This window comes from Pseudorasbora parva, chromosome 9, assembly GCF_024679245.1.
Source record: "Pseudorasbora parva isolate DD20220531a chromosome 9, ASM2467924v1, whole genome shotgun sequence".
Taxonomy (NCBI): Eukaryota; Metazoa; Chordata; class Actinopteri; order Cypriniformes; family Gobionidae; genus Pseudorasbora; species Pseudorasbora parva.
The window spans coordinates 39693371-39705969 of NC_090180.1; the positions used below are offsets into that span (position 1 = coordinate 39693371).

The 12599-nt window shown below is 37.2% G+C and overlaps 1 protein-coding gene across 3 annotated transcripts in view; it reads right to left on the reverse strand.

Annotated features, from left to right (window-relative positions):
• cadm3 (cell adhesion molecule 3) overlaps positions 1 to 12599 on the reverse strand; it is an 80626-nt gene that overhangs the window by 9452 nt on the left and 58575 nt on the right. For 2 of the 3 annotated variants that reach the window (XM_067452609.1, XM_067452610.1), the window contains exons 7-9: positions 11971 to 12061; positions 7117 to 7289; positions 4595 to 4615 (exon numbers count right to left, since the gene is read on the reverse strand). In XM_067452609.1, coding sequence (XP_067308710.1) covers positions 4595 to 4615; positions 7117 to 7289; positions 11971 to 12061 — 285 coding nt within the window. The remainder of the gene's footprint in view (positions 1 to 4594; positions 4616 to 7116; positions 7290 to 11970; positions 12062 to 12599) is intronic. The other variant, XM_067452611.1, reaches the window with a different exon arrangement.

The following is a 12599-nucleotide window of genomic DNA, read 5'->3' on the forward strand; positions in this document are numbered from 1 at the left end:
GATTTTGATTCTGAAGGTCACAATGCGATTACATAACGGTCCTCTTAAGCAGTGGCATAAAGCTGCACATATTTTTGAAATATAACAAAATGACTAGTGATTCAATTCATCCTTTTTTGAAGTACTGGTATAAAGTCTGTAGTCTACAATATATGGAAATGTGCATTATGAATTTGAAAAGTTGTTGTCTTAGAATACTTCATTTTAAATACAACAAAACGACTTGAATTACTGGTGTAAATCTGTGCTAAACTATTCAGCTTGATGCAAATTTTCATCTGGTTTTGAGAAAATTTTGCATACTTGAATGAAAGTGAAGCACGATTATTCACAACAACCCTACTGACAAAAATACAACCCCTCTGATAATACTGCACATGCTCTTTGAAATGATATTAATATATATTTAACATCCATTTTTTCAACTGCAGATTCTCTTGAGAAAGTGTCACAATGCGTTTGTGAATCTCTTTACCGGGTCTAATGCACAATAATGTTTATCTTAGGAAACAATTTCAAGCGTTTTCTCCTCTTTAATAGAGCCCTTGACATTTTCAAGCAGTCTGAACTAAAATATCTTACACGAGATGACAATCTTTGGCAGCTTTTTCGCATTCAAATATACAAAAATGAAGTGCAGGTCCAATTTCCTGTTATTTCACATCATCTATGCTACCATTCAAAAGTTTGGTTGGCATAAGAGACTTTAAAGAAGTCTCACCAACACTTTTTGATAAAAAAAATAAAGTATTAATATATTTTAAAATGTATTACTGTGATGAGAAAGCTGAATTTTCAGCATCATTACTCCAGTCTTCAGGGTCACATGATTCTTCAGAAATCATTCTGATCTCCTGATTTGCTGCTCAATCAATTATAATCAATGTTGAAACAGTTTTGCTGCTATATATTTTTGTGGAATCCATAATAATTTTTTTATTCATGAATAGAAAGTTCAAAAGAGCATAATTTATTTGAAATGTAACATTATACATTTCTTTGATGTTACTTTTGATCAATTTAATTTGTCTTTGCTGAATAGTATTTCTTTAAAAAAAATACTGACCCTAAACTTTTAAATGGTAATGTATTAAAATGTGTGATATAATGTGTAGAGTATTTATAATGGGCCGGCAAGTTACTTTTCCATCTACCGTGAAGCCCCAAGAGCCACTGACCTCTCTGTTTGAAAGGAAACACATGAATAATCAAAAGCAAGATTTCAGCGGAGAGTCTATCATAAGCTTCAGTGACTTTGCCTGGACTCAGAGAGCGTGAACGACATCCATCACTCCCGCCCACGGCACGATCTCTGTCTCCATCTCAAACAATACTCCATCAAAACAAGACAAGTTAACAGTCACCCTGACGCTTGCACGCTTTAGGAGGAGAAGAAAAAGGAGGGCGATAGATGAGAGCAGAGAGGATGAAGGAGGACGAACAGAGTGAGTGCTGAGTGACACAACAAGAGAGAGAGAGAGAGAGAGAGAGAGAGAGAGAGAGAGAGAGAGAGAGAGGGCCAGATTTACTGACACCCCCCCCCCCCCCCAAAAAAAAAAAAAAACAGAACAGTGATGGGAATGGAAAATTCAGCAAGTGATCTTGACACATATTAAAGAACACAGATGCAGCCAGATCACTTCTATAATGATGACCAACGCAATCTACCAAGAGCAGAGCAAATTAGTTTTTGGTTTAACCCTTGGGCATCATTTTGAAAAAGTTACCAGGACCAAAATGCCAATGTAAAAAAACTAATGTACGCTTTGGAGCACATACTTAAGTTTGGTTTTATTTTAAAGAAGACTATTTTTGTTGAAGCAGAACTAAAGTAAAAACAAAAATCAACAAAAAAGTTATAGAAGTTCATGAAAATGATTTATATACATTATTTTATATAAAATATATATTTAATAAAACATGTTGAAATTGGAAAACCGCTAGAAAATCAATTCAATAAATGTAAGTTGTGTTTCAATTTTGATATCTAAAAAAAAAAAAAAAAAAGACTAGCGCAAACCTTAGTAAAACACGTTGCACGATTCAAAAAAATGCATAAATTTTGCATCTGAAAGGGAAACTCCTACAAATGCATAGGAGAGTGGTGTAAGATGAGCCAGTGGGTAAGTTGACCCACCCCCTTTATCTTAGCAACCAAACACTTTTATTGTCATTTGACTATATATTTTGGAAGCATCCATAATTTTTTGCCAGACTGTGAAAAGGATCAACACATGGGAGGAGTGGAGGGTACCCATTTACTTTAAAAACTCTTTTGGCTTGTCAAAATAAAATTTTAGCATAACAGATGTAATAGCTGTTGCATCAAAGCAAAATTTTCCAGGGGCCTATTGCACAAAATTAGGATAAGGGATTAAGCCGGCCGGGATATCTTGGTGATCTTGTCATCTGAATGCAAAATTTAATACACCGCTGTCCTGTCGTGTAAACGTACCCTGAAGGCACACTCAGCAAGAACGATAACAACAACGAAAAATAACTCTATATTAGTGGATAAATTGGCTTAATCCCTCATCCTAGATTTGTGCAATAGGCCCCAGGTCTATATTTATCATCAGTATTGATGATTTAGCAATGTATAAAACCATGCAAATCATTCAGTTAAATATTAGCCTAAACTGGTTAGCTAGCTAGTTTTCCAAAATGGCACTGTAGTCATTTATTAAATGTCACTTAATCTTTGAAGTATAAATTTGTATAATTTCAATGTAATATCACATAACTGGTTTATTTATTTATTTAATCTGATAGGTACACCAAATCCTTCTCTGATAAGAACCAGAAGATGTTTAATCATATAGTATCTTTCCATCTGTAGTCTCTAATAGCATGTAGTCTCTAAACATGTTTGACTTTTCAGAAAAAAATACCATACTAAGAACCTTATGACTAAAATGTTTACTCTAATTTAGTAGCTTTTATTCATTTATTCTAATTCAGTTTTTATTTAATTTGACTAAACACGCTCTGTTTAGTCTGTTTTTGGGAAGGTTACAACTTTAGTGTTCAATAGTGTTCAACATATTGTTTCAGAAATGCAAGCAATTTTGCAGACAAAAATTAAATTTCAACTTCATTTGTTTGGTTTTAAATTGTTCAAGTTAGCTTTAAGAAAAGAAACACAATGATTTGTAAAAGGTAACATTGGATTATTAAATTAGTTTTTAAAAGAGGTATATTATCTTAAAGATTTCACATGGTTTTAATTCAGATACAGTTAGATGGTCAGTTTACACCCAGATGGAGCAATTTAGCCACTGACTTGGATTAACTTACTCCTAACCTGTGGCACACTGAGGCAAAAAGGGTGTGTTGGCGCGGGGTGTTAGTAAATCTGGCTCTTAATCTGGGAAAATTTGGATCATATGCATCTTGAAAATTAATCATACACTGTAAAAAAAGGCACATTTTGAACTTTTGTAGTACAATCGACTTGGATGTTTATGTTATTTCAACTTAAACTATGTTAAACTGACTTTATAAAATGAGTTACATCTTGTATAACTAATAAAAAAAAGTTTAACATTTCTTAACTTATTTTGATGAGATAAAACAATGTAAACACAAATGTTGTCATAACTTACTGAACATATATTTTTTTTTACAGTGTATAACGACTCTTATGGGTGTCTTTTATGTTGGCAAAATTAATACATATAATGCTGCAAATGAAACCTCTTAAAAATAGCAAATTTTTCAACGCAAACTCCAAATATAGCATCTTTTAAACTGTTATGGCAAACATGTAAAGAGTAGCAGAGCAAGGCAATTGATTTATTATGTTTGATTTCGACACAAAAATAGTTTATTCAGGGCATTAAGGCATCTCCTTTGATATCCATACAAATAGATAACCCTTTGGCCCCCCGTTGGGTTCCCACGGTGTTGCACATTTATGAATAGAGATTGTAGTCCCCTGGAGGAGGGTCTCTGTATGATGCACCAGTGTTGATGATGCAAATGTACTACGGTTTAAATTAGCACAAAGTGGGGCAGAATCGAACTTGCAGCATGCAAATTGACATAAATCTGCATTCCTGAACAGCCAGGGTCTGAAAAGGTCCAGATTGATGACATGGGAAGATGCATGCAGGTTCAACTGATTCACTGCTGATGCTTTGATTTCGTTTTGCGTCTTCCACCAGGCTACAGATGGCTGGACTGCCCTGTAGCAAAAGTTGCATCAATAATAAATCTCATTCATTTTTCTAAGCGAGATTGTTTACAAATTGGCTGAAAATGCAGTTTTCGGCGTCAACATAATTCAGTTTTAAGCTTTCAATGAACCAGCAAATTTGCACTGATATTAATAGTCTTCCATGTAATATCAAATGTTTTGCCTTCATGAACAACGTTCCTGCACCATTAACTATGCTCATAACGACAGAGCAATTCGACAGAGAGTTGTAGCTAAAAAAAAACCAGATCCATCATAAATTGAGACAAACAGGCTGATGAAAAAGAGATAGAGGAGAAAAAGAGGGACAGAGATTCATTCAAAGATCCAAAAAAGAAAGACAGGGCAATACTGAAAGAAAAAGAGAGGAAGTTCGAGAGAGAGAGGTGACAATACCTGCAGCGTTCACTCCAGCTTCTTCTCAAGAGGATGAAGGGATGAATGGATGAATGGGTGAGTGGATGGATAGATGGATGGATGGATGGATGAGGACCACATGAGTGGAAGCACGAGATGTGAAGCAAGAGAAGGAACAAAGAGAAACGATCAAAAAAATGTGTGCGAGCATGCGTGTGTGTGCGTCTGTGTGCGCTCACTGAACACTATCAAAAAATAAGTATCTCGGAGGAGTATTAAGGAGGATTTCACATAGCGAAATAATGAAATAATTGAAGCGAATGTTTGCTGGAGGGAAGGTGTGGTGTCAGATTGTGTTTCTGGATAATCAGAGGCTTTGCCGTGAGATGTGCCTGGTTAAATCCTGCATTACAGTCAAAGCTGACAGCAGATGCTGCTCAACATGCTTCTGTGATACTGCACTGGAGATCTCAAAATACATCTCTATCTTTTTCACACGCACAAACACAACCTGCTCGATTATGAATTGACACATTCAAGCTGTTCCACCCACACACCCAGGGAGGGGCATTATGGTCATTTTGTCTACATAGGTACGTTAAAGATGAATCAAGCGAGTACTCAAGTGCTTTGTTGGGGAGCGGTCAACACATCTGCCCTCTTTTTTTTTAAAGAAAATTGTTAGTCTCTAATCATGTGCATTACTTTATGGAAATTCGGTCATGGGTTCTTTGCCTTCAGTTTGTTCTAAATCTGTGTGAATGTTTTGAAGAATTTAAAATATTTGGAACTGGGGCTGTCAAGCTTTGAAAAACACAAAAAAGCATCATAAAAGTGATCGATATGTCTTGTGTGCTTTAAAAGTCATACAAAAGCTTTATGTGGGGAACAGACATTAATTAGTTTCCCCTCCAGTTCAGCCATTTTAACAAGAGTCAATGAACAGAACTTAAGAATTGAATCAGTACAAATCATAAACACGTCATTCAGAAAAGTTTTGTAAACTAATACAAATGATTCATTAAAAAATGTAATGAACAGTGTTATCTTATGAATAAAAAAGCTACTTTGTGTTTTTAATGAATAATGATTTTATGACATACTTTTATGCTGCTTTCATCGTGGTTTTTTGGTCATTAATGGAGCTTGACAGCCAGAGTTCTCATTAACATTTATTATATTCACTTATACATTCGCCTTTTCTGTTCCATGCATGAGAGAAATGTGTCATATGGGTTTGGATCAACATGAGGGTGAGTAAATGAAAAAAGTTTCATTTATATATGGACAGACTTAATCATTTTCCTTAAGTGTCCTTAAGTGATTTTAAGTTGGGAAAAATGTTTGGAGTCTGTAAGATTTTTAAAGTTTTTCCCCTTGTGCATATTTTTATTTGTTAATTTTATTTTTGATATATATATATATATATATATATATATATATATATATATATATATATATATATATATATATATATATATATATATATATATATATATATATATATATATATCAAAAATAAAATTAACAAATAAAAATATGCACTTTTATCTAATGCATAGACTTTTACTGGTATAAAATGTTTTGAAGTTGAAAAGTCAAGGCAATTATTGAGTTGACATGATCGATCATTGCTGTCTCTTCTCACAGCACTCAGGTAATCAACCCCATTCCCATTCCCTCCCACACACACACACACACACACACACACACACACACACACACACACACACACACACACACACACACACACACACACACACACACACACACACACACACACACACACACACACACACACACACACACACACACACACACACACAGAGAGAGAGAGAGAGAGAGAGAGAGAGAAACCTCTAACTGTGATCAGTGGCACTGCAGTGGAATATTAAAACGTGGTTAGGTGTGTGTGTGCGTGTGCACAATGGATTACCTGTAAAGGTGTGCACTCCATTCAGCCGTGGAACAGATGATGGAGTGGCGGGGGGGGAAGAGGAGGAGGGTGAGGGAGGGATACGAGCAGGAACAGAGGAAGATGGAAGAGTGAGATTTGGGAAGAGAGCGTTGGAAAAAGAGGTGGTGGGAACTCCAGGAGAAGGAGGGAGAGTGGGAGGAGCAGAAGTGGAAGGAGGGAGAGTTGAGGCGATTGGAAGAGTGGATGTGAGGACGGTAGTGGAAGATGACGAAGACAAGGGAGGAGGGAGAGTTTCGCCTTCAGTAGAGGATGAAAGGGATGTTTGAGGAGGAGATGTGGGAGAAACAGAGGAAGAAGGGAGAGTAAAGGTGGGAATAAGGAAGTCTGAATCTCCCTGGTCTTGGAAGAAAGAAAAAAAAGACAACAGAAAACGATGGAAGGGGAAGGGGATGATAGATGAGAGGGAAATGGAAGAGGAAATAAAGAGCGTGACATGCAAAAAGAGAAAGAAAAGAAAGGAAAGTAAAATTCAGAAAAAAGAGACGTGAACGTAAACGTAAAACAGCAGAAGAAATAAATGTTGACGAAAACACCTCTTCTTTTCACTCCTCCCTCCTTGCCGTTCGTCTCTCATGTTAATTACCTTGCACCAGGAGAGTGTGCGATACATCCCCGAAGCCGATCCCATTATCAGCCTGGCACTCATAAACGCCATTATCCGACTTGTTGAGTGATTCGAAACGCAGGAATGCACCATCCACCTTCGCCATCGGGGGGAGCTCTCCGTCTTTCTTCCGCCACACAAATGCAGTCGGTCTGAGAGAGAGAGAGAGAGAGAGAGAGAGAGAGAGAGAGAGAGAGAGAGAGAGAGAGAGAGAGAGAGAGAGAGAGAGAGAGAGAGAGAGAGAGAGAGATTACATTACAAAACAGACCACATATACAGCGTTTTGAAATTTCACATCAAAAGAAAAGCAGAAAGAGTCGTTTAATTGAGCAGATTGAAGGGTTTTGCAATTTGGCACACTATCAAACGAGCTGAGGAGCACAGAGGGATGCACTGGAGAGAGTCCCGAACACAGCGAAGCTCAGTCACATGTCAAGTGAAATGAACCAGATTCGAGTTAATCAGAGGGGAAAGAAAACCATGTAGCCAAACCACCCGTGTTGTGACCCACATGACCTGTAGGGCCATATGACAAACAGAAAAGTCAACGCCCAGAAAAACAGCTGCTATCTTTTAACTCAATTTTCTGGGTGGACTACTATAAACGTGGTGGGATTTGGGACAGGGCCAATGTTTGTGTTCAAAATAGTTTCCTGAATACTCTCCCGGTTTTCCATTGGTTAACCAAACCGATAGCCCCGCCCCAAAGTCCCGCCGTTAGTTGAGCCAATGTTGCTGTTGTGCTGGTCTGGTACTCAAACGAACAAAGAAATGTTTAGATTGCGCCACACAGCCACAGTGTTCACACTTCCTGGGGAAGTCAACCTACTGCTGGGATAAAAGAAAGTATTTTAGCATCAAAAAATTACACGCTTCACCTCCAAAATCCCCTCATATGCCAAACTAAACGTGGCTTTTTTTCTGCGAGTCCAAATCAGCGTGTCTGTGTGTGTTACAGGGATTTAGAGAATTACAGTGAGGACACAGGCAAATCATTATTTGAGTGCATGAATAAACCAAATAATATCCTTTTTGTTGATGTTGATAGAACGGTGTGGTTATGACTCAACTAATATATTCGTTTACTCTTTTTCTAGCTCTGTCATGAGATATGTTACTTGCAATACAGTAAGACAACAAAACAAGCAAAGAGATGTTGTATGAGAGGTAGAGTTTCACATAACCTGGACACACACACGATTTTCTTGTTTTATGGGAACTTTCCAATGACAATGATTTTATACTGTACAAGCTGTATATTCTATCCTCTAACCCCTAAACCTACCCATCACAGAAAACCTTTTGCATTTTTACATTTTCAAAAAACATCACTTAGTATAATTTATAAGCCGTTTTGAGCCGTTTTAAGCCGTTGGACGAATTTGGATATTGACATCTTTGTGGCCCTAGAATGGAAAACTGTATTTACCTTGTCATAGTTGAATAATAAGAGTTATGTACATGGATTTAACATACCATGAGCCTCAAACACCATTGTTTTCTCATTCAAATGTAAATCTTTTGTGTACATAACACAACTGTAACGTAAAAGGGATAATTAATATGAATGCCTCCCCAAATTTGCATATAGCCTACCAGCCCATGTTTAAGCCCAGGCAATATTAAAGGGTTAGTTCACCCAAAAATCTTTCATTTAAGGGTTACTTCTGCGATTAGCATTTGGCTTTCTATCAGAAGTAACCCTGGAGTATATTCGAATGATCGTGCTCCCCCCTCTAATATCCCACTGAGACGAGAGATTTATGCATTTTATTTCTGGAAAAATTACTCTGGTGACGCAAATATCGTTGATTTGCATCATCAATAAAATGTTTGGCCAGACGCTTAAGACTATAGCCAGCAGAGGGAGCTATTTTTGCATGTTTTCAACTCGCACATGGGGGATGGGGTCGCACTCACAGCTCAACTCGGATCAGGCATTCATGGAAACGGTGCGGCCGGCGGAGCAAAGTGAGTAGTTTATCTTCTCAAGTTAATTCCTATGAAACTTAATCTTCCAAAGGCATGAACTGAAAACGCACCAGACTAAACACGCGCTGAGAACTACTGCCGCGAGCGTGGTGGACGCGTTTACCTCAGCTCTCATCACGAGAGCTCATTCAGCTAATCACGATGCTGCTTGCGTTTGTGCTGACACTTCCTCAGCGGCTAAATCACAATATATTGAACAGATACGTTCAGTTTTTAATTTTGGTGTCTGTTCTCTAACTGAACTGATTTTATGAAGATGAACACGGTGGTGGGAAAGTAAAATTGATTCAGTAGCAGTGGCTTTGGGAGTGGCCTCACAGGGCAGCGAGGCATTCTGGGAATTGTAGTCTTTCATCCCCGTAAGACAAAAACATTTTCTGTCTTTTCTCAGTTTAGAAAGCACCAAATTCAAAAATAATTTCACATTTCTACTACATTAATGACCAGTTTAAATACAGATTAATCTTCCCAGTGCTGAAGTACCCCTTTAATGACTCACTCAAATGTCGTTTCACACTCGTAAGACCTCCATTCATCCTCAGAACACAGTTTAAGATATTTTATATTTAGTATGACAGCGTATCTAAGTGTATGCACACTATACTGTCCATGTCCAGAAAGGTAATGAAAACATAATCAAAATAGTCCATATGTGACATCAGTTAGTTAGTTAGACTCTTTTGAAGCATCGAAAATACATTTTGGTCCAAAAATAACAAAAACTACGACTTTATTCAGCAGTCTTCTCTTCCGTGTTCCTCAAATAAAGATTCAAATGGTCATGAATCAGCGGATTGATTCATGACTCTGATCGCGTGTCAAACTGGCAAACTGCTGAAATCATGTGACATTGGCGATCCGAATCCGCTGATTCATGACCGTTTAAATCTTTATTTGAGGAACACAGAAGTGAAGACAATGCTGAATAAAGTTTAAAGTTTTTAACTTTAAAAATATCTTAAACTGTGTTCCGAGGATGAACGGAGGTCTTACGGGTGTGGAACGACATTGGGGTGAGTCATTGATGAAAGAAATTTCATTTTTGGGTGAACTAACCCTTTAACGTGGATCTACACTGAATCAACCGAAGTTCTGCAGGTATTGTGAAGATGAGGACAATAAATGTTATGTTCCAGGCTGTGCCGCGGATGTGAGCACTTTCATAGTCTTCCCACAGAACAGAACTTCCAACAGGCAGGGTTGATGTTTATCTATAACAGGATACCGCACCAATTGAATTCAAAGTGGTTGGTTTAATCTGACTAGTGTCATTTTCGTTAACAAAAATATGACTAAAAATGTTAATTGATGACCTTTTTTCCATGACTAAGACAAGACGAGATGACACAAATATTATTAAACCAATATTCAAATATTCCTCAAAGCTGAATTTACAGCATAATTACTCCAGTCTTCATGGTCATGATCCTTCAAAAATATTTTGAATAGGCTGATTTGCTGCTCAAGAAAAATTTCCTATTTTAATCAATGTTGAAAACAATTGTGGTGCTTAATTTTTTGTGTGGAAACAGTGCTACTTTTGTCAGGATTCACTGATCAATCGAAAGTTAAAAACAGAAGCATTTATTTGAAATGATTTGAATTCTCTGTAACATTGTAAATATCTTTACTGTAAATTTTGATACATTTCATACATCCTTCCTGAATAAAAGCATTACAAAAAAATCTTACTGACCCTAAATGTTTGTGTAAATGTTTGTTTTCCTCTCTCTTTTTTCTCATACACAACTGTGGGGACAGTTTTTCCCAATGAGAAAAGCAGCTTATAGATCATTGAAAATAATGTTTTTTGAACATGTAAAAATGCAAAGTTTCCTGTGATGGGTATAGTTTATAAGGTTAGGGTTAGGTTTATGGTTAGGGGGTAGAATATTTGAACAGTATAAACATCATGTCTATGCAGAATCCCTATAAAACACAAAAATCCAAAGTGTGTGTGTGTGTGTGTGTGTGTGTGTGTGTGTGTGTGTGTGTGTGTGTGTGTGTGTGTGTCTGTCTGTGTGTGTATCTGTGTGCAGCAAAAAGATCATTACGAACAATGTAAATGCCTCTGATACTACCTCTGGTATCTTCTTCAGATACAACCCCCATTTGTGCACCCATTCCAGTAAGGAAGAGATCGAGAGTAAAAGCAAATGAGAAAATGCGACAGAAAGACACTGGGATTTCTAAATGGGGTTGAATGGCTCTCAGTGTGGTACTAATGGATGTCAGGAGCAATAATGAGTTGTAATGCGATCTTGCACCAGTAGAGGGTGATATTCAATTACATTACCTTGAATTTCCAGGGAGAAATAATTACGTGATATAACCAGGCTTAAGTAGCTGTAATACATATATCTGAAATAATAATGTTTCGTCCTTTAGCTCATTAAAGGGAGTTGTTGAACTCACTGAGATCATAGATGGTCAGCATTTAAAACAACCCTCTTTAAGGAAGGATGTATCTGATCCCTCTCTCTGTCTTCTATCTGTATCTCATGTAACATCAAGGCAAATATCTCTGTAATACTGTCAAACAGAACTCTGTGTTTGTGTGTGTATGTGTGTGTAGAAGAGAGAAAGGAGATCAATAGGCTGACCATTTTTAGCTTCATACATAAAACATGAATGTCAAGGATGGAAATGAGAGAGAGAGAGAGAGAGAGAGAGAGAGAGAGAGAGAGAGAGAGAGAGAGAGAGTGAGTGTGTGTGTGTGTGTGTGTGTGTGTGTGTGTGTGTGTGTGTGTGTGTGTGTGTGTGTGTGTGTGTGTGTGTGTGTGTGTGTGTGTGTGTGTGTGTGTGTGTGTGTGTGTGTGTGTGTGTGTGTGTGTGGCTTACTCTGGATTCCCGTTCCCCACGCACTGCAGGTAAAACTTCTCTCCTTCTCTGGGCAGGTCACTCTCAGGCTGAATTGACACGCTGGGAGAAACTGAGGGAAAAAAACACAAACACACATTTTTGTTTCTCTATGTTTGCTGTGCTTTTCTCTTCATGTTAATGTATTATATACAACTGGTGGGTGGTATGACTAAAATATTATATCATAGCATGGCTAATATTATAATCACAGAAACTATGAGGCAAATTCAGTTTTATAAACAGAATAAAAAATTCTAATTATTGATATTTTTATATTTAAATTAATGCAACCTTAACTTAATGCATGCAAACAAAAAGAGATTATTCATAACAACTGAATAATAAGCCACACATCAACACCAAAGCAGCTGTTTCAGCTGCTGTTTTTAGCACTTGTGCTAAACCATAATAAAAATAGTGATATATTATAACACGTTCCTGCTGAGGCTAAAATAATTAGATGGCGCCAGCAATGCCAAGGTCATGGGTTTGATTTGCAGGGAATGCATGAACTGATCATTATGTATTAGATAGAATGCAACGTCAATGTCACTAACAAGGAATGCTTGATTTGAAGTTTGAAGCCATTATAAAATAGGTGATAAATA